Here is a 21,878-nt window from a genome sequence, read left to right as displayed (position 1 = left end):
TAACTAGGCAAGTCAGTTAAGAACTGTCATACCTGGCCCATAGACTGCTTATTTTTTTTTTAAACATGTACTTTTGGAATTTGGGTGAACTATCCCTTTAAATAACCTTCTGTCTCATGTGACCATACTCCCCCCCCCCCCCCCCCCAAAAAACTCTTGTAAAAAAGTATAATATAATAAACACCTATCTTATCCCACTACCACCGACTTTGCTGATAAATACTTTGTTGAGGGAAAATGTACTTGATACGATTGTGATGGGTTGTTGTCTCACCTAGCTATCTTAAAACGAATACACTAATTGTAAGTCACTCTGGATAAGAGCGTCTGCTAAATGACTAAAATGTCATATAAAATATATTTTTTAAAGTTTATCATACTAATTTGAGTATCCTGATTTAAGATTACTATGTTACGTCTAGTCTATGAGACCAGGCTGAATCGAAGCAGCAAAATAGGTGGCAGAATCCTGCAGTTAAACTGGATTTAACAACAGTGTCAGGCTCTGCCCTCGAATGAAGAGGAAGATAATCGATTTATTTTGATCTTCTTGGTTTGGACAGGAATAGCCTAATATCATGCCAGTGAAAGCCAACATTTTTATGTGGGCCGTTTACACAGCGGAACCTCGTTTACATGCTGATTGATTTTAGTTCAATATGTCTTTATCTGCATCTACAACTATCCCACCTGCGCTGACAGCGGATCAGCTAACGGTCATCGTGGCCTCCGGTGAGTGATGGCAGTCACAAAAACTCAAGTAGGCTGCTGCTAATCCATGAACATATATATTCAGTCGACATAAACCTGTTGCTCTGATACAGGACTGGCTAACTGTTGATCGTTTAGTTATGTATGTTTTGCATGTGTTATAAATACACATTAAAAAGGAATCATGTATAACCTATATGTTTACATTAATGGCAGATATGTTTTATAAAGCTTCGTAGTCACGTCGGTGTTCTTGTTGCCTCATTTCTGTAGTGTCCTGCCTGGTGTTCTTCGTAGTGATTCTCATGCTCCTGGTGGTCTTGTACAGGAAAGACCCTTTCTGCTGCAGGGTGTCGAACTACCAGGCCAACCAGCGCTGTACAGTAAGGATATAAGTAGCTCGGTTGGTAGGACATGGCACTTGCAACTACAGGATAGTGGGTTCGAATCCCGGGACAACCCATACGCAAAAAATGTATGCAGCATGACTATAAGTCTGTAAGTTGCTTTGGATAAAAGCTCATTTATATATTATTTTTTATAAACAGGGATAACATGTTATAAACGCCTAATGTATATTAATACCCTCTCTGATGCAGGGTCATACAACACTATACAGGAAGGCTAAGCATGTTATACATGTGTAATTAACAGGGAAACGTGTTATTAACGCCTAGTGTATATTGTACATATGTACAGTAAGGACATAAATGTGATATAAACATCTATAGGGTTTACCCTAATCTCATCACTAAGGTAATTTACAAATGTCATATAAACATCTATAGGGCTTACACTAATCTCATCACTAAGGTCATTTACAAATGTGATATAAACATCTATAGGGTTTACCCTAATCTCATCACTAAGGTAATTTACAAATGTCATATAAACATCTATAGGGCTTACCCTAATCTCATCACTAAGGTCATTTACAAATGTGATATAAACATCTATAGGGTTTACCCTAATCTCATCAATAAGGTCATTTACAAATGGCTATAATGGTATTATACATGTGCTACAACCCCTTATTTTAAGGCTGCAAGGTCAGGCCTTACCAGGGAGCTCATTATCATTACAAACCCGGGTCTCTGGTGTGAAAGGCAAACACCCACCGCATCGCAACCAATAGAGTTAACCCACTTGGTGGGAATGTAACGTGGATCATATAGCGAAGATCGCTACAATATCATGAACCTGTTCACCAGCTGGGAGCCTGATTACAGTAACAGGAGTCTGGTAAACGAGGCTAGAGAAACATCCATAAACCATTATATAAACACTGCGACAAAACGATATGAACACAGGTACAATAGAGTACTGTAAACTCTTTGGAACGTTGTATAAATGTGTAATAATGGATTTCAGTAACCAATAAGAGCGAGATGCGATAAAGGAGAATGATGTGATTATACGTTTGCTCTAGCATGAAACTAGATTCCCAAGTTAGTTCAGGTGAAGAGAGATTCCTGTTTGTTTTTCTGCAGCAAGCAGACCAGACCTTATGGACCCTGGTCAAAAGTAATGCAGTATATGGGCTAATGCAGTATATGGTCAAAAGTAATGCAGTATATGGGCTATTCTACAGACGTGGTGCAAATTGGGGGTTGGAAATCAATTTACATTTGTATTGTAACATTTGTATCGTATTTCTCCCAAACTTTCAGCACACCTCACATCTTCCAACATATGTGAAGTAGACATATAATATTCACACACTATTTACCCGAATTCATTACCACCCCACTAAATGTGTTGCTACCAAAACAAAGTGGAAACGTTTAAATGAAGGGAGAACCGTGTACAGTAGTGATCATTTTGATTAACCTTCTGTTACAGATTAGAAATGTTATTGGCATACCAAATTTAAAAAATTGTAAAAACATGACTTTTAACCAGATTTTCAAAACCTTTATATTTAATTCTGAGAAATATCATCTCTATTATTCTCTGTAAAATGTTCCATGTTGATTGTATGAATCTGAAACTTGTAGATTTAAATAAATATGCATCTAGATAATTATGTTGTTAGATGTGGAAATTATTATTTTACCTATCTTTCTTTTGGCAAAATAACAGGCGTTTTGGTGACAAGTGTCAATCATAGAGATAAATAGAGGACTCTAGCTGGATATAACCGATGTTCCCTCTAAACTGCGCGTTTCCGTGGACATGCAGCTCCCCCGGGATTGCAGTGCAGAAGAAATATCAGCCTGCGCAGAGAAGTACGAGATTGAACTTCACTCAACTTTCTAGAGTTTTCCCCGTTAGTTAACACTACCAACGTTTCCCTTTACTGTGGGAATTGTGATCAAATCAACGCAATATTAGCCACTTTCAATGCAACATACTGAAACAAAACGAACTATGCAAGAGATGTTGTTGTAGGCAGAAGGCAGCAGAGTAGGATTTTATTTAATTGACAGGCACGACTCATGCCTGTACTCTACACAGACTGGTGCGCCATAACCAATCAGAGCTGCAGTAGGCCTATATGCAAATAGACCATTGCCGTATGTGGATCTGTGCCATTCACTTTGAACTGGACTGTTTTTACAGCATGAGCGATCGTGAGTAGATGCGTTTATTTTGAGATCAAAGCGAGAGCTAATGTGCACCCCGTTACGTGACGTGTGTAAAACACCCGTTGAATATGGCCGGTGTCAGTAAACATCTGCAAAAAAGCGTAATGAAATTGAAATAATTCTATACCAGCCAAACCCAGACGACACTGGGCCAATTGTGCGCCACCCTATGGGACTCCCAATCACAGCCGGAGGTGATACAGCCTGGATTCAAACCAGGGACTGTAGTGACACCTCTTGTACTGAGAGGCAGTGCCTTAGAACGCTGTGCCACTCGGGAGCCCTTAAGAGGGTGTGAGCGATGCTGAATGGGTGCAGACAAAGAAGAGCTCTTCACTAGATCCCAAAACATTCAAAGGCCATTTTCTCAAAAGTGAGATTACAAATTGATCAACTTTCAAAGCAGAATTCCTTTCCCATTGTTCCTCAAATGCAGTGTCTGATATACCATTTTGTAGCTCTGTGTCTCTGCTTTTATCCAATGTAAAAAACACAATTTCAATAGTTGCTACGTAAGACTGAATCCAGGTGGTGAGTCACATTTTGTTCAAATCCTTTGCTAGTTAGTGAGTTATTAGCCCAGTTATAGATCATTCGTAGTCAGCACTAGGGGAGTGATTGCTTCCTCCAAGAACACAAAACGTGTACATTTCTAGATATCTTGTCTTAAAGAGGCAGTGTTGTATTTTGAGACAGACATAATTTGGTATGGAAATGATTATGCAAAAAGCGGTTTCCAGCCTCTCCTCCTTATCTGAAGGAGAAGTGGATAAACAGGTTAATGTAAAGCCCTGCATGTTCCTTTTCAAAAGTCTCATGGAATGTAGACCTACATTGAACACCACACATCGGCTGCTACTGTAGGCTGGACGATAGATCAAATCAAATCACATTTATTTGTCACATACACATGGTTAGCAGATGTTAATGCGAGTGTAGTGAAATGCTTGTGCTTCTAGTTCCGACAATGCAGTAATAACCAACGAGTAATCTAACCTAACAATTCCAAAACTACTACCTTATACACACAAGTGTAAAGGGATAAAGAATATGTACATAAAGATATATGAATGAGTGATGGTACAGAACGGCATAGGCAAGATGCAGTAGATGGTATCGAGTACAGTATATACATATGAGATGAGTAATGTAGGGTATGTAAACAAAGTGACATAGTTTAAAGTGGCTAGTGATACATGTATTACATAAAGATGCAGTAGATGATATAGAGTACAGTATATACATATGAGATGAGCAATGTAGGGTATGTAAACATAATATTAAGTAGCCTTTGTGTTTGGTGTAGACGAACGTGTTGGTCTATGTTCGTGGAGTTTACTGGACACTTTTCGTCCCCCCATGTCTGGGGCATTTGTTTTGAGAACCCAGCGTTTCGTGGGGTGCCCGTTGTTCACCGTGTCTGGGGCATTTGTTTTGAGAACCCAGCGTTTCGTGGGGTGCCCGTTGTTCACCGTGTCTGGGGCATTTGTTTTGAGAACCCAGCGTTTCGTGGGGTGCCCGTTGTTCACCGTGTCTGGGGCATTTTGGTTTTGAGCACCCAGTGTTTCGTGGGGTGCCCGTTGTTCACCGTGTGTGCATTCAAAGAGCATTATATTGAACTCTCTGTTTCCTGCGCCTGACGTCCCACTCATGACACCCACAACGTTACACTAAGGCGCTATCCAGGAGCCAAGACCAAGATTTATGCCAGGACGTTGGTCCCAAGATCCAGATCCAGTGAGTTGGGATATGGCAAGTAAAATTGTCACGAGTCTATGGGCCCTTTCTTCAATTGTAAGAAACTCAAGGAGAGTAAACTGGAGCACAGTACAGTAGAGCACAGTCCTATAGTGTACAGTACAGTAGAGCACAGTCCTATAGTGTACAGTACAGTAGAGCACAGTCCTATAGAGTACAGTACAGTAGAGTACAGTCCTATAGTGTACAGTACAGTAGAGCACAGTCCTATAGTGTACAGTACAGTAGAGTACAGTCCTATAGTGTACAGTACAGTAGAGCACAGTCCTATAGTGTACAGTACAGTAGAGCACAGTCCTATAGAGTACAGTACAGTAGAGTACAGTCCTATAGTGTACAGTACAGTAGAGCACAGTCCTATAGTGTACAGTACAGTAGAGTACAGTCCTATAGTGTACAGTACAGTAGAGCACAGTCCTATAGTGTACAGTACAGTAGAGTACAGTCCTATAGTGTACAGTACAGTAGAGCACTGTCCTATAGTGTACAGTACAGTAGAGTACAGTCCTATAGTGTACAGTACAGTAGAGCACAGTCCTATAGTGTACAGTACAGTAGAGCACAGTCCTATAGTGTACAGTACAGTAGAGCACAGTCCTATAGTGTACAGTACAGTCCTTTAGAGTACAGTACAGTAGAGCACAGTCCTATAATGCACAGTACAGTACAGTCCTTTAGAGTACAGTAGATTAGGGTACATCACAGTACAGTAGAGTACAGTCCTATAGTGTACAGTACAGTACAGTACAGTCCTTTAGAGTACAGTAGATTAGGGTACATCACAGTACAGTAGAGCACAGTCCTATAGTGTACAGTACAGTACAGTCCTTTACAGTACAGTAGAGTACAGTAGATTAGGGTACATCACAGTACAGTAGAGCACAGTCCTATAGTGTACAGTACAGTAGATAATTTATTTATTTAGGCAAGTCAGTTAAGAACAAATTCTTATTTACAATGACAGCCTACCCCAGCCAAACCCTAGTGGCTATAGTGGCTGTTTTAGAAGGTTTACGTGAATAATATTTCCCTGTGCAACTCTGTTTTCTGTATTTGTTATGATACAGAGCTGAGAGAGCATGCAGTGTGCAGCTCATTTGATAAGGTTAAGATCATTACCCCCTGCTTTTTGTTTCCATATTTTTCTCCCCTATTGAGAATGCAACCACAGATAAACACTCCTTTGACCTTTAGGTTGGTTGTATCAAAAACATTGATATTCTTCTGTTAATATACGGCAATGTTTTTTATTCAAGCAAAGGCTACTCATCTGAGATAACCTTACATGAGTGTGTTTTTCCTTTGCATCACATGCTAGTCAGTTACAGTGAAGGCCAATCTCCAGCCCCATTTGCCTCAGGCCATCCTCCAGCCCCATTTGCCTCAGGCCATCCTCCAGCCCCATTTGCCTCAGGCCATCCTCCAGCCCCATTTGCCTCAGGCCATCCTCCAGCCCCATTTGCCTCAGGCCATCCTCCAGCCCCATTTGCCTCAGGCCATCCTCCAGCCCCATTTGCCTCAGGCCATCCTCCAGCCCCATTTGCCTCAGGCCATTCTCCAGCCCCATTTGCCTCAGGCCATCCTCCAGCCCCATTTGCCTCAGGCCATATCCAGCCCCATTTGCCTCAGGCTATCCTCCAGCCCCATTTGCCTCAGGCCATCCTCCAGCCCCATTTGCCTCAGGCCATCCTCCAGCCCCATTTGCCTCAGGCCATCCTCCAGCCCCATTTGCCTCAGGCCATCCTCCAGCCCCATTTGCCTCAGGCCATCCTCCAGCCCCATTTGCCTCAGGCCATCCTCCAGCCCCATTTGCCTCAGGCCACTCTCCAGCCCCATTTGCCTCAGGCCATCCTCCAGCCCCATTTGCCTCAGGCCATATCCAGCCCCATTTGCCTCAGGCCATCCTCCAGCCCCATTTGCCTCAGGCCATCCTCCAGCCCCATTTGCCTCAGGCCATCCTCCAGCCCCATTTGCCTAAGGCCATCCTCCAGCCCCATTTGCCTCAGGCCATCCTCCAGCCCCATTTGCCTCAGGCCATCCTCCAGCCCCATTTACCTCAGGCCATCTTCCAGCCCCATTTGCCTCAGGCCATCCTCCAGCCCCATTTGCCTCAGGCCATCCTCCAGCCCCATTTGCCTCAGGCCATCCTCCAGCCCCATTTGCCTCAGGCCATCCTCCAGCCCCATTTGCCTCAGGCCATCCTCCAGCCCCATTTGCCTCAGGCCATCCTCCAGCCCCATTTACCTCCCACTCCTTTCCTTCCACTCATTCAAGGAAAAACATTTTCAATATTAACATTGAAAATATCAACACTGTCGCTTCGTTAAAACAGTATTTAGTTGATTATATTACAAATGATGCTGTGATATTATGGAGGCTGCCAGGGGATTGTGTGTTGCACGATGATGTCTCATGTTAAAACCCATATAGCGTTATCGGTAGGGAGACTGCAACAGAGTGTCAGAGCCGAGACAGAGGGATAAAGAAATAAACGGTTGGATCTAACTGTAGATTTTAGCAAAGGCATCTTCCATTGTGTGGTCGATTGTGCATAACATGCATCAGATCAGGAGAACAGCTCTGGTAGCCCTTAACAAGACTGATTGGAGTATATTGAGTGGAGTATATTATTGGGCATGAAGAAAATGTAATTACAGCTCTATAGCCAAGTTACTCCATCACCGCCTGAGTAATCTGGCTTGAGGTTAATTTATTGGAGATTTGTATTGAACTGTTGTCATGCCTTTGTTGTTGCTGCTACGTTACTAATTGTAAAGATAGAATAGAACAGAATATAGCATATTAGAATAGAAAAGAATAGAGCATATTAGAATAGAACAGAATAGAATAGAATAGAACAGAATAGAATAGAATAGAACAGAATAGAACAGAATAGAATAGAACAGAACAGAATAGAACAGAATAGAATAGAACAGAATAGAATAGAACAGAATAGAATAGAACAGAATAGAATAGAACCGAATAGAATAGAACAGAATAGAATAGAACAGAATAGAACAGAACAGAACAGAATAGAACAGAATAGAATAGAACAGAATAGAATAGAACAGAATAGAATAGAACAGAATAGAATAGAACCTAATAGAATAGAACAGAATAGAATAGAACAGAATAGAATAGAATAGAACAGAATAGAATAGAACAGAATAGAATAGAACCGAATAGAATAGAACAGAATAGAACAGAATAGAATAGAACAGAATAGAACAGAATAGAATAGAACAGAATAGAATAGAACAGAATAGAATAGAACAGAATAGAATAGAATAGAACAGAACAGAATAGAATAGAACAGAACAGAATAGAACAGAATAGAATAGAACAGAATAGAATAGAACAGAATAGAACAGAATATAATAGAACAGAACAGAATAGAACAGAACAGAATAGAATAGAACAGAATAGAATAGAACAGAATAGAATAGAACAGAATATAATAGGAACAGAATAGAATAGAACCGAATAGAACAGAACAGAATAGAACAGAACAGAATAGAACAGAATAGAATAGAACAGAACAGAATAGAACAGAAAAGAATAGAACAGAACAGAACAGAATAGAACAGAACAGAATATAATAGAACAGAATAGAATAGAACAGAACAGAATAGAACAGAATAGAATAGAACAGAATAGAATAGAACAGAATAGAATAGAACAGAATAGAACAGAATAGAATAGAATAGAACAGAATAGAATAGAACAGAATAGAATAGAACAGAATAGAATAGAACAGAATAGAATAGAACCGAATAGAATAACTTTATTTTACACTGACTGAACTTTGGTAAGATGTAATTTTCCACTGTAGTGTAGACGGACTTTAACCAGTCTTCCCTCCTCTCTCCCTACCCAGGATGCTCCACCCCAGTACAACAGAAGACAGTCTCTAGTGGTGTCTCCCTACAATGAACATACTGCTGCCATGGCCCACGGAAACATTGGATCCCAGGTGAAAAAAACCCTCTGTCTTTACATAGTAGGGGAGAGTGGGGTAAGTTTAGCCATTTTGTTCATTCAGCATCACTCTGTCAAGTATGGTATTCTTTCTAACAAAGATATCTACATATATTTCAGGATGCTGTGTATACCTGGTAATAATCAGAATACATGTCAACTTTACAGTTTTGAAAACATAGCTTGTTCAAAAAAAAGTGGTTTTTCATCATAACTTACTCAGGGTATGGGGTAAGTTAAGCCACTTACACATTTCTGTACTGAATGAAATATGACCACTACTTTTTTTAAACCATGTCTACCTTTATTTCCCAAACACAATTCAATTCAACACAATCACAATCATATTTTATCCCTCTAGACTCTATTGTCTAAGCCTGTGGGGTTCTACTGAGCTAACATATGGAATTGTTTTAAGGTGGCCATACCAAGGATCATTTAGCTATTTGATTTAGAATTTTACAACCCCTTTAGGTATCCCAAATGTATTTGAATTTTACAACCCCTTTAGGTATCCCAAATGTATTTGAATTTGACAACCCCTTTAGGCTATCACTAGCCACTTTAAGCTATGCCACTTTGTTTACATACTCATCTCATTTGTACATACTGTACTCGATACCATCTACTGTATCTTGCCTATGCTGCTCTGTACCATCACTCATTCATATATCCTTATGTACATATTCTTTATCCCCTTACACTGTGTACAAGACAGTAGTTTTGGAATTGTTAGTTAGATTACTTGTTGGTTATTACTGCATTGTCGGAACTAGAAGCACAAGCATTTCGCTACACTCGCATTAACATCTGCTAACCATGTGTATGTGACAAATAACATTTGATTTGATTTGATTTGGTATCCCAAATGTATTTTTTTTTATTTTTTTTAATGAAACATAGAATTTGGCCTTACTGCTATTAGCCTATAGAAATGCAATGAATAACAGATTCGTACATGGAAAAACAGATGTCCTATATCTGAGAGATGAAATAAAGATCAGGAGATGTATTTGTTTTTACACATATTTAGCCCCTTTTTTAGGCACTGAACTACTTCCACACAGAAGGTACTTCCATTCATTTTTTAAAACTGGTACTGGGCTACCTTCAGACGAGTCTTGTGAGGCTTGTCGGCGTCCTAGAGCAAAACAACCGACATGCACTGTACATGTAATGAAATAGTCATCTTTCCATAGAGGGGTCATGTTAGTGTGTAGCCCAAAACGTTTGGACACTACAGACAGAAGTTGGCAGATCGGCGGTACCGACTTCAGACGATGTGACGCTTGTGGCGGTTGTAGAGCAAAACCATAATAGAGATATCTAGCCTAACAGACAGATTTTTATGGTGATTTTTTTTTATTAGCTAATTATATTTCCACGGGGGGAAATGTACTCAAGAGGGTTTTAACACAGGCTTAACACCTAACAAACACTTTATACTTTTTAAAACACTTTTAACACAGGCAAGGCCCTGTTGTTACCTCATATCCCAGCGGTCTGGGTAAGAAAACATTTCAATTTGCTCAATTTGAATCAAACTATTGACTCAAATGACCACATGGCCATTGGCTCAATTTACCCTAAGGCAAACATTTGAACTATATTAGCCCACACAGCTACAAGGATGCACTTTCATGCCAGGTTTAGGACCTCATATTGAAGCTTATAGAGAAGCTTGTTTTTTGTACCTAACTTGCTTAAACACTTTTTACATGTGGTTACTTCCTCCACAAACTCCATGAAATGATGACCTCTTCCTAAATATTCGGTAAAATTATACATTTTGTGTATGATTTACTAGAAACAAGGGTGGCTCAACGTACCCCACACTCCCCTATTACACATAGAGATTTAGGTATTAATCAATTAATTAACTTCTCCCTATTATAATCTCTATTTAAAAACCATCTGAGCTGCTTTCACATTGTTATTGATGCCCAGTGCCGTTTGTAATTGGGCTGCGTTTACACAGGCAGCCCAATTCTGATCTTTTTCCACTAACTGGTCTTTTGACCAATCAGATCAACTCTTGAAAAATAGAAAAAGTGATATCCTATAAACATGTTTGGTGTGTGTCTGCAGCTTCCAGGGAGGCTGTTTATCATCGGTAAGCCCAGCAGCTATCACCTGGATGGGATCCTGCCCCGCCTTCCGTCCTACGAGAGCGTCCGTAAGAAGGACCGTCAGAGACATATCCACTCTATGATAGCCGACCGCTTTGGTATCAGCCCCACACAGTCTGAAACGGAGGTCAGTCACTCCTGGGTTCTGGACCTATTTTTATTATGTATTGTTCACTGCATATGTAAATATCTATTTTGTCAATGATTTATTCAAGCCTTATTTTACCATGTAAGTTGACCAAAGAACACATTCTCATTTACATCAATGAAATTGTGGAAGGATGTTGCAGGGCTCCCTTGTAAAAGAGACCTTGCTCTCAATGGGAATCCCTGTTGAGATCAAAGTCAAATAAAAAAAATGAATATATTCATACATAGAATATTGATTTATTACAGTAAATTTGATCTCATAAAATGTCTCTGTACCTACAGCCTCCTCCGACTTACGAGGAGACTCTTCGCCAGTCCATGATCATCTCCTCTGAAGACCTTCAGTGTGTTGAGGCACTTCCCTCAGACGCCCCTCTCTCCACCTCTAACTCCAGCCTTGAACACACAGTGACCGTAGATGCAGGCCCGTCACCCTACCGCCCTATTCAGAGCCCGACCCGGGAACCCGTCTCTGTCTAGACCAGGAGTTATTTGAGGGTCGGGAAACACTCCTGGTTTTCAACTTCGCATTTTAACTAGAGACTCATGTTTCTACCCTTTGAAAGAGAAAATAATACAAATCAACAAAGAAAGAGACATTGTCATGATAATGCATGAGTCAGTTTCACTCAGAGTTTGTCTTCCTGAGACTAACGCTCTCAAATCTTGACTGTCGTCTGTTGGTGTAGTGAGTGGTTTTAACATGACTGTATGCTGTAAAGGGCTTGATATCCTTCCACTGGCAATGATATCCTTTATCAGCTAAATAATCAAATCAGCCTACATTTCAAACTCTAGACATGCTCGGGTGTGTGGAAAAGAAGATGTCCGCATCTCACAAGCAGACATATTATGCTTCATCACAACATCCAATGTCGTAGACAACAACAAAACAAGGACATTGTTTCGGGTTGAACGTGTTAATGAAAAATCTAAATCTCCTTGTTTCAAAAGAACACCGAGCTACGAATACCCAGCTACCTGACATGTGATGATGATGGCTGTGAGTGTAGCGCCAGACCAGAGAGCTGTTGTGGTTGAACACATCACTAATTATTAACACTACTGAAGGCCTATGTCCCAAATGGCACCCTAATCCCCATGTAGTGCACTACATAGGAAATAGGGTCCCCATTTGAGAGACAATCAAAAGTGTGTTCACTCAGGGACAGTTGACCAGGGACCATTTGTCTTAACCCAGGTCAAACTAACTATGCACAGAAAAACTCACCATGACCCTGACGTTCCGTATTTTTTGAAACTGCACTGTCGTTTAGGGGCTCGTAAGTAAGCATTTCACTGCAAGGTCTACTACACCTGTTGTATTCAGCGCATGTGACTAATAACATTTGATTTGATTTACCTCCTGGGCTAAACTGGAATGGGTTTGTCAATGTGTTTAGACTGAGATACAGTATGTAACTATGCAAAACATTTATATTATGTGTGACCCAAATCAAACAAAAAAACATGTGAAAGTAATAGTTAAATAGCTGAACCAAAAAGGTAAAATAGGTGAACTACAGTAGATATAAATAACCTATCCGCTTTTTTAAAAAGTTTACGCTAACTACGTTTCCATACAGTTTTCATGCGAGAAGTCATACCTTTGATAAATTTAATCACGACAGCTGTGATGGAAACAGGAAGTTTCAGTACAGTTTTCTAAACGCTGACAGATCATTTGTTCGTTCGACATGGCGGGATCTTTTCGTGTCTGTAAAATGTGTTATGCGAGAAATGGTGGTGGAATTTATGCACAAATATTGATATAACAACCGTGTCGAAGTAAACTTGGAGTCACGCGATGACATGGTGTGTGTGGTCCTCCCACTACAACTGGGGAATCCATGCAGTTTATTAGAATATAGAAGAAATAAATGATGAACTTCACAGGGTGGTGAAAGTGCACAGTGATCTTGATGCTCTTTTCCAATAAATATTGAGGGTGTTATTCTTTTGATCGATTCATGACTGCCATTTGACAAAAACAAATATTCTTACTCCTATCCATAATAATCTCATCATGTAGACTAGCCTACCCGCACTGTATCTACAAGCTGTTGGCTAGAGCGAATGTGCCAAGACCAATGACCCTATCCTCCTACAGCTCCCCAAACCAGCCTCCATTGCAGAGTAGGCATATTTGCTATTTAACGTAGCAGTTTTTTGTGACAAAACTATCAGTAGAGGTGAAAATGCGATGGCAACATATTGAACTTTAAACTTTTATTTAGTACATTAAAACTTGAACAAAAAATAAAATTGTGTGTGTACTACATCATCGCTCACTGATTTTAATTTGCAACAAGTCAGGTTGAAATACACCACAGGCAGAACTTCCTAGGCCGTCATTGAAAATAAGAATTTGTTCTTAACTGACTTGCCTAGTTTGCTGTCAAGGTGTCAAAAGGGAACACTCCTGCTTCTATTCATTGACGTTGGTCAAAGTGAGTTGAAATTTGTCCGTTTTTCTCTACCAGGCACAAATATGTCCACAACCTAGAATATATGTTGAGTAATGTCAGCGAAGGGAGTAGAGACCTCATTTTGACCTCTCCCTTTTTTTGCAGAGTTTCTCTCCCCAAACCCAATCTTCCCCTAAGCACTTACAAATCTTATAAACACATACTACAGCACTCTAAACCACAGCACTCATCAGTTATTAGAGGGCCTCCATCAGAAGTGTTTCAACAAGCTGTCTGTTGTGGTGAATGTACCAGGGCATTCGTAATGTATTTCACACTCCCCTGCATTCCACTGGGAGGAGTTGACATACTATCTGGAACTCATACTCTCAAAATAAATGGCACCTAACTCACTCTACAAGTTCTGAGTAAAGTATGATCTGTAAAATGCTATACACATCCTGCCATCACACTGGGCACAGACATTAGTCCAACTTCTAGTTTTGATTTAGTTGAGTGGAGTTGTCAACTGCTGTGAATTCAACGTCAACAACAAATTATCACCATGTCATTGGATTTAGGTTCAAAGTTTGGCGAAAGACAAATTCCCTTACGTTTTGTTCAAATTGAATCAGTTTTACACGTTGAAATAACGTAGAAACATTGATTCAACCAGTTTTTTGCCCAGTGTGATGTCTATTTGGAGATTTATTTTTCTCCCAAATGGATCAATCCTGGTACGAGCAGAATGTCAATGGGTTTTTATAAATAATTCACAGGAAATTACAAGTCAACACCCAATGTTTCTTGAACCAGGGTCATCAACACGAAACGATGCGAGGTAGTTGGCTATAAGATAACGCATAGGGCTGTGGGTTAATGATTAATGAGAGTTCTTTAGAATACAGTCTGCTGCTTAAAAAGTGTGATTTATTACTTCAATCTGCTTCACCGGGTTCTTTAAAAAAACAAACACGTTTTTACATTAGCCCTCTGTGGTCTGTATGGAGAAAACTGAGGGGTAACTTGAGCCACCCTGTGGTTACTTCAAGAACTACACATTCACACTTGATACAGGGGTGGTTTTAGATATAGATTTTTTTCCCAAAAACAATACCAAATTATTCCCAACAATTAAATACCTTTGGATACACAGGAAATTGTTCTCTTATCTAAGCTTAAAATTCCAACAGACTGCTGATGTCATGATTATATATAAAACTTTATTGGATGGAATGACATTGGTATGTCTTCTTACAGCACAAAAAGTCATAAAGGTGCCTGTTGAATAAACTTTCGACCAGTCACATTTCCAGAGTGCAGGATCGATGACAACGGTCACCACAGGTAACACAGGTAACACAGGAAGCTTTGAGGAATTCCCACGGAACATCCTGAATCCTCATCATGCTTTGGCTCAGTTCCACAACATTCACGACAAATGAGTCTGCGTTGAACAGAACCTTTCAAATCCAATCTGCCCAGTCCATAGAAAGAGTAGGGTTTGTACCTACAGAGTGGAATAGGAATGAGTCTTCAGAACATGCCAACCAGTTTGAATTTGCCCTCCTGTTTGTTGGGCACTACGTTGATGAAGGTCTTGTAGAGTACAGTTCCTGTGGGCAGCTTGGTGATGACCTTGAAGGTCTCAGAGCTGCGTGGGGCTGGAACATACACCTCCTTAGTGAACCTGACAATGCCGTCCTCCAGGGCATACAGGGTGTTGTTGGTTCCAATCCCCACCTGAGAGAGAAAGAGAGAGGTGGGGGGAGACAGAAAGAGAGGAGGGGGAAGAGAGATTAGTTGACAATCAACCAGCCACCTACAGACATTTGAAAACGGCCAGGGGTGTACTCACTAGGAACCAAACGAAACAGCGAGGGACCTACCTGAATTTGTCCTAATAGAAACATATAGTTCTTTGGAGTAAACGGTTTCTTTTGAAAAATGTTTTGCTAAGATGTCCGTCTAATGAATACACCCCAGGATATTAACAGTGACCGTGTGAAACCTTACATGTGCTCCTGGTTGCCACCTCATGAGCCTCTGTGTTGCTAGGATGTTGCCAGCATGGACAAAGTTCCCTGAAGATGGATGACAACAAAACAGAAGTGTTTGTTAGATAATGCAAACATGGTGTGTAGGATCTAATGTTGTCACGATACCAGTATCACGATATCACGATACCAGTATCGCGATATTACGATACCTAATTTTTCATGGCAAAAAGAAAACAAAGCAGAATAAACACTTTGGACTTTCAAAAGCAACTATGAAATAGTGTGAGAAACTCAGCAAAAAAAGAAACATCCCTTTTTCAGGACCCTGTCGTTCAAAGATAATTCGTAATAAATCCTAATTCCTTCACAGATCTTCATTGTAAAGGGTTTGAACACTGTTTCCCATGCTTGTTCAGTGAACCATAAACAATTAATGAACATGCACCTGTGGAACGGTCGTTAAGACACTAACAGCTTACAGACGTTAGGCAACTTAGGTCACAGCTATGAAAACTTAGGACACTAAAGAAGCCTTTCTACTGACTCTGAAAAACACCAAAAGAAAGATGCCCAGGGTCCCTGCTCATCTGCGTGAACGTGCCTTAGGCATGCTGTAAGTATGAGCATGAGGACTGCAGATGTGGCCAGGGCAATAAATTGCAATGTCCGTACTGTGAGACGCCTAAGACAGCGCTACAGGGAGACAGGACGGACAGCTGATCATCCTCGCAGTGGCAGACCACGTGTAACAACACTTGCACAGGATCGGTACGTCTGAACATCACACCTGTGGGACAGGTACAGAATGGCAACAACAACTGCCCGAGTTACACCAAGAATGCACAATCCCTCCATCAGTGCTCAGACTGTCCTCAATAGGCTGAGAGAGGCTGGACTGAGGGCTTGTAGGCCTGTTGCAAGGCAGGTCCTCACCAGACATCACCGGCAACAACATTATCTATGAGCACTAACCCACCGTCACTGGACCAGACAGGACTGGCAAAAGGTGCTCTTCTCTGACGAGTCGTGGTTTTGTCTCACCAGGGGTGATGGTTGGATTCGTGTTTATCGTCGAAGGAATGAGCATTACACCGAGGCCTGTACTCTGGAGCGGGATCGATTTGGAGGTGGAGGGTCCGTCATGGTCTGGGGCGGTGTGTCACGGCATCATCGGACTGAGTTTATTGTCATTGCAGGCAATCTGAACACTGTGCATTACAGGGAAGACATCCTCCTCCCTCATGTAGTACCCTTCCAGCAGGCTCATCCTGACATGACCCACCAGCATGACAATGTCAGTCACATGTCTGTTAGTCACATGTCTGTGGAACTTGTTCAGTTTATGTCTCAGTTGTTGAATCTTGTTATGTTCATACAAATATTTACACATGTTAAGTTTGCTGAAAATAAACGCAGTTGACAGTGAGAGGACGTTTATTTTTTGTTGCTGAGTTCAGTGTGTGACACAGTGCGTGACACAGTGCGTGACACAGTGCGTGACACAGTGCGTGACACAGTGCGTGACATAGTGTGTGTGACATAGTGTGTGTGACATAGTGTGTGTGACATAGTGTGTGTGACATAGTGTGTGTGACATAGTGTGTGTGACATAGTGTGTGACATGGTGCTATAGCTTGGAAAAGAAACACGTGATTCTGGGTGACAAAATCTGATGTTTTTTCCCCCAACATTTGGACTGATTTCCTCAAGAAATGTAGTCCTATTCATGTTTTGTTTCCCTGCCTCGATACCTCTCGAGTATCAGGATACTGGAATAGTGACTGCCCTGGTAGGGTGAAAGACATAACATGCACCTCAGAGATGTCAGAACTAAGCATACTGACAAATAAACAGCATTAACGCTACGTTAATGCTGTTTATTTGTCAGTATGCTTAGTTCTGACATCTCTGAGGTGCATGTTATGTCTTTCACCCTACCAGTGCAGTCGGTTTTCTTGAAGCCATATCTGCGACCAGTATGCTTAGTTCTGACATCTCTGAGGTGCATGTTATGTCTTTCACCCTACCATCGGTTTTCTTGAAGCCATATCTGCGACCAGGGCTCTTTCCACCGAGGTTCTTGCTGCTACCGCCTGCCTTCTTGGAGGCGAACCGCACCCAGTCCGCAAGAGAGGACTGGCAAGGGAGCAGAAGACCTGCAATTTCATTGAGTTAACATTGTAGTTTGGAAACATTGTAACAGTTGTAGCAAGGGGATACAATGACTGTCTGGCTTGTATAATGACAGTGGGCTGTTCAATGCCATTTGTGATGCTCATGCAATGCTAGCAACTTCTTTCCAATGTAGGTAGCTAGTTGTCGGATACACCAGCTGTAGTCCCGACATGACCAATCTCTCAAACTCAAGGCAGCATTCTGCCTTCTCCTTACAGTTCTCAGGCATCTGTTTCACCCACGACTGCCTCATGTGAACTACAATCGAAAACATTTGGCCCTAAACTTTCATCAGTGAGAAACAATCCTTCAAATCAAAGATAGTTACTGTAGCAGTTGTGCACTGATCCACACAGTTATGGAGCCACCACCCGACAAAACTACACTTACTTAGTTACACTTACACACAGGTGTTCAGATAGCTCATTAGAACAGGCTCTTGGCTTCTGTCTGTTTTCTGTAAACAAGTACTGTAACATGGAGATATGGCCGTGTGGGAACACTAACCCTATCAAGGTATGTATCAATTCAACCTTTAAAAAAAACATACTGCAAGTGATGCATGTTAAGATCCCCGACGCTCGGTTTTTACATTAACAAAACTTCCCCCCGTACAGAAGACGCCTTCGTCCAATGACTTGTATGTATAATCTAATGGAACTGAGAGTCATGATCAAGAGCTAGACATGACCATGCAGTCCAATCCCTCGACAGCATGGCCACGCAATTACTACATACACAAAAACTGAAATGTTCAAATATAATTTTAAATCAACATTTGTGATAGACAAGAGAAGTTTAGGTTTACGTCTAATAGAAGGGGCCCTGCTGTCCAGGGATTGGATAGCATGGTCATGTCGGGACTACACTAGTTATTGATAAGCCAAGGGGGCTTTAGAGCCTCCCCTCCCTCCCCAATACCAGTTGAAGGTATTGACCCCAGCTGGCTCACTGTGAATTACAATCTGGACGCTCTGTTAACATTTAGAAACGTTATTAACCATCGCTTGCGATACAGTTTTGGAAACATTTGGAACTTAACAATAATTTCAGCAAGAAAGAATTAGGGCTGGACGATATGGTCAAAATATCAGATCCCAGTATCTTTAAAAAATTGGACGGTGTTTCATGTTTTTGATTAATAAAAGTTCTACATTTGCTTTATGAGTAGTGAGTGATCCTAGAGTGGCAACACATATTTTCTAAATTATTTCAATGTGTCTTTCTCCAGTATAAAACTGATTGTTTTATACTGTTCAATTCAACCAAAAATCAGGGTTTGGCTGCGGTAAGCCATCATCATAAATAAGAATTTGTTCTTAATTGACTTGCCTAGTTAAATAAAGCTTAAATAAAATTTAAAAAAAACACATACAAAAGATACACTTACTGTATGCAGGTGAGAAAAGTTGCACCAGGCTGTTTTCAATTACAACCTCCTGCAGAGGTATGTCACCTTGTGCTCACATTTCCATTGGACAATTCCATTTCATATTTTCAGCTGGAAGCAGGCGTTTGTCAAAACACGGCCGGGTGCGACTCTGCTATGTGTAACTTTTGTATTTGAATAATTCTCTTATATGAAAGTTATGTTCCCAAAACCATATTGCAAGTGAGGTGTATTTGCGTGTAGACAAAGGGTCGGCGAGCCGGGCATAACCCTTAGGCGGCATATAGGTACGTGGAATGCATCAATCTATTACTTTTGCAATTTGAGTCATAAGGGCAAGGAGTACACCAGCCGGTGATAGTTAGCTAACTAAATGCAGAACGAACTAGCCAGCAGATCCGACCAGCTTGCTTACAGCTGCACAACATTCCTGTGTATCTCGATCCAGGGATGAGAAATGCATTTTACTCTGAATTGTCCCATTATCCTAACTATTACACAGAAGATTAAATTGTGTTAAATTTGGTTGGTGTAACAGTTAGGATAATGGGACAATTCGGAGTACAACGCCTTTCTCATCCCTGGAATGAGGTACATTTTTCAACCCATATCTCTCGCCGGCTCCACGGTGTCTTAATACTGTATATACAGGAATGCCTGTCTCAGGATGGTAAGTTGGTGGTTGAAGATATCCCTCTAGTGGTGTGGGGGCTGTGCTTTGGCAAAGTGGGTGGGGTTATATCCTGCCTGTTTGGCCTTGTCCGAGGGTATCATCGGATGGGGCCACAGTGTCTCCTGACCCCTCCGTTCTCAGCCTCCAGTATTTATGCTGCAGTAGTTTATGTGTCGGGGGGCTAGGGTCAGTCTGTTATATCTGGAGTACTTCTCCTGTCTTAGCCGGTGTCCTGTGTAAATTTAAGTATGCTCTCTCTAATTCTCTCTTTCTTTCTCTCTCTCGGAGGACCTGAGCCCTAGGACCATGCCTCAGGACTACCTGGCATGATGACTCCTTGCTGTCCCCAGTCCACCTGCCGTACTGCTGCACCAGTTTAAACTGTTCTGCCTGCGGCTATGGAACCCTGACCTGTTCACTGGACGTGCTACCTGTCCCAGACCTGCTGTTTAACTCTCTAGAGACAGCAGGAGAGGTAGAGATGCTCTTAATGATGGGCTATGAAAAGCCAACTGACATTTACTCCTGAGGTGCTGACTTGCTGCACCCTCGATAACTACTGTGATTATTATTATTTGACCATGCTGGTCATTTATGAACATTTGAACATCTTGGCCATGTTCTGTTATAATCTCCACCCGGCACAGCCAGAAGAGGACTGGCCACCCCTCATAGCCTGGTTCCTCTCTAGGTTTTGGCCTTTTGACCTGCATTGCTTGCTGTTTGGGGTTTTAGGCTGGGTTTCTGTACAGCACTTTGAGATATCAGCTGATGTAAGAAGGGCTATTTAAATACAATTTGACCCTATTGCAGCTTTAAGCAAGCTGATGACAGAGAACGAGCGATTGGCTATTGTCATGCTAGCTTCAAAAACACGTTATCCAGCTAAATAGCTGTATAATAAATACGCGTCATTGGCGTATATTAGGTCTAAAGACGTGTTTCAAAGAGGTTTTATTTAACGCAAATAAATGATGATTTGAATATTTTACCTGCTCTGGACTTGAACATCAAGGACGAGAGCGCAGCCATCTTGTTTTACTAGTTACCAGAGCCGCAAAGTCAAAATGGTCTATATAGTAACAATTCATGAAATCAAAAATGAGTTTTTTTGGTCTTAATTTAAAGTTAGGCATAAGGTTAGCAGTGTGGTTGAGGTTAGGGTTAAAATCTTATTTTAAGAAAAATTGTAGAAATAGGCGGGGTTTAGCCGTGACCTTGTGTCACATCAAAACCCTCCCGTCAACCACCACACCCCGGAACCAAAGTTGCAAGTCGAGATAAATAGCGAATTACTTTTATTCTTTTGAAAATAAAATATTGAACACATTATACAATAATTGTTTAATAACAATGTGAGTAGCTAGTTATTTTGTTTTATTACTTTGACAGGTAGCTAACTATTAACGTTAGCTAATGTATTGGTAGCTAAACGTTACTGTAGCTTGAGAGGTTCGTTTTTACCTCGGGAACATTTCGTAGGTAATTAGCTAATGTATGTCATTATGTTAATGTATGTCATTAGCCTTACTGTTACAATAATTACTTACAAATTATGAACTATATAACTAGCTAGCTGCACGACGACGAACCCGTGTATATGGGCTAAGTATGGCATTATAGCCGAGAGACCTTCTTCGATGAGATTTAACGGCGGTTGGCATCCAATAAATGTTGCATTACCGCCACCTACTAGACTGGAGTATAACTCCCTTATACTTGAATTGTTTTTATTAAACAAATACCCTACCACCTAACACTACACTCACAAAAATAAATATATCATTGTTCACTATTTAAATATATTTAGTCTTACTTCAGGCCAACAGCCTGAAATGATGGGACACCACCACTTAAAACACCCCATAACTCTGATGTCAAGTCTCGCACATCCAAATACCTCTCTGCAGCTGCTACC

General features: G+C 41.1%; 2 protein-coding genes across 2 annotated transcripts; one reads left to right on the top strand and one right to left on the bottom strand.

Annotated features, from left to right (window-relative positions):
• The first annotated feature begins 409 nt into the window (after positions 1-409).
• On the top strand, positions 410-13,267 carry LOC110499429 (uncharacterized). The gene is made up of 5 exons (XM_021576570.3): positions 410-732; positions 985-1,094; positions 8,935-9,030; positions 11,124-11,291; positions 11,597-13,267. Exons 1-5 carry the CDS (start codon positions 660-662, stop codon positions 11,792-11,794), a joined length of 645 nt encoding a protein of 214 aa, XP_021432245.2. The 5' UTR covers positions 410-659; the 3' UTR covers positions 11,795-13,267.
• A 1,365-nt stretch (positions 13,268-14,632) lies between these two features.
• Positions 14,633-21,585, bottom strand: mrpl27 (mitochondrial ribosomal protein L27). The gene is made up of 4 exons (XM_021576571.3): positions 20,953-21,585; positions 17,750-17,878; positions 15,739-15,806; positions 14,633-15,465 (listed from the first exon to the last, which is right to left on the bottom strand). Exons 1-4 carry the CDS (start codon positions 20,990-20,992, stop codon positions 15,259-15,261), a joined length of 444 nt encoding a protein of 147 aa, XP_021432246.2. The 5' UTR covers positions 20,993-21,585; the 3' UTR covers positions 14,633-15,258.
• Positions 21,586-21,878: the final 293 nt, after the last annotated feature.

The sequence above is a fragment of the Oncorhynchus mykiss genome, chromosome 20 (assembly GCF_057628025.1).
Source record: "Oncorhynchus mykiss isolate SJ-2025 chromosome 20, ASM5762802v1, whole genome shotgun sequence".
Lineage (NCBI taxonomy): Eukaryota > Metazoa > Chordata > Actinopteri > Salmoniformes > Salmonidae > Oncorhynchus > Oncorhynchus mykiss.
The sequence above is the reverse complement of the archived record's forward strand: the minus strand, read 5'-3'. Positions and strand labels throughout refer to the sequence as shown.

What these genes read in the sequence shown, in the direction of transcription:
- mrpl27 (XM_021576571.3), bottom strand. Translation starts at nt 20,992, where the DNA reads ATGGCTGCGCTCTCGTCCTTGATGTTCAAGTCCAGAGCAG. An exon ending in TGGCTTCAAGAAAACCGATG is followed by an intron (nt 15,807 to 17,749) that starts GTAGGGTGAAAG and finishes ATCCATCTTCAG; the next exon opens with GGAACTTTGTCCATGCTGGC. An exon ending in GGTGGCAACCAGGAGCACAT is followed by an intron (nt 15,466 to 15,738) that starts GTAAGGTTTCAC and finishes TTTCTCTCTCAG; the next exon opens with GTGGGGATTGGAACCAACAA.
- LOC110499429 (XM_021576570.3), top strand. Translation starts at nt 660, where the DNA reads ATGTCTTTATCTGCATCTACAACTATCCCACCTGCGCTGACAGCGGAT. An exon ending in AACGGTCATCGTGGCCTCCG is followed by an intron (nt 733 to 984) that starts GTGAGTGATGGC and finishes TCATTTCTGTAG; the next exon opens with TGTCCTGCCTGGTGTTCTTC. An exon ending in ACGGAAACATTGGATCCCAG is followed by an intron (nt 9,031 to 11,123) that starts GTGAAAAAAACC and finishes GTGTGTCTGCAG; the next exon opens with CTTCCAGGGAGGCTGTTTAT.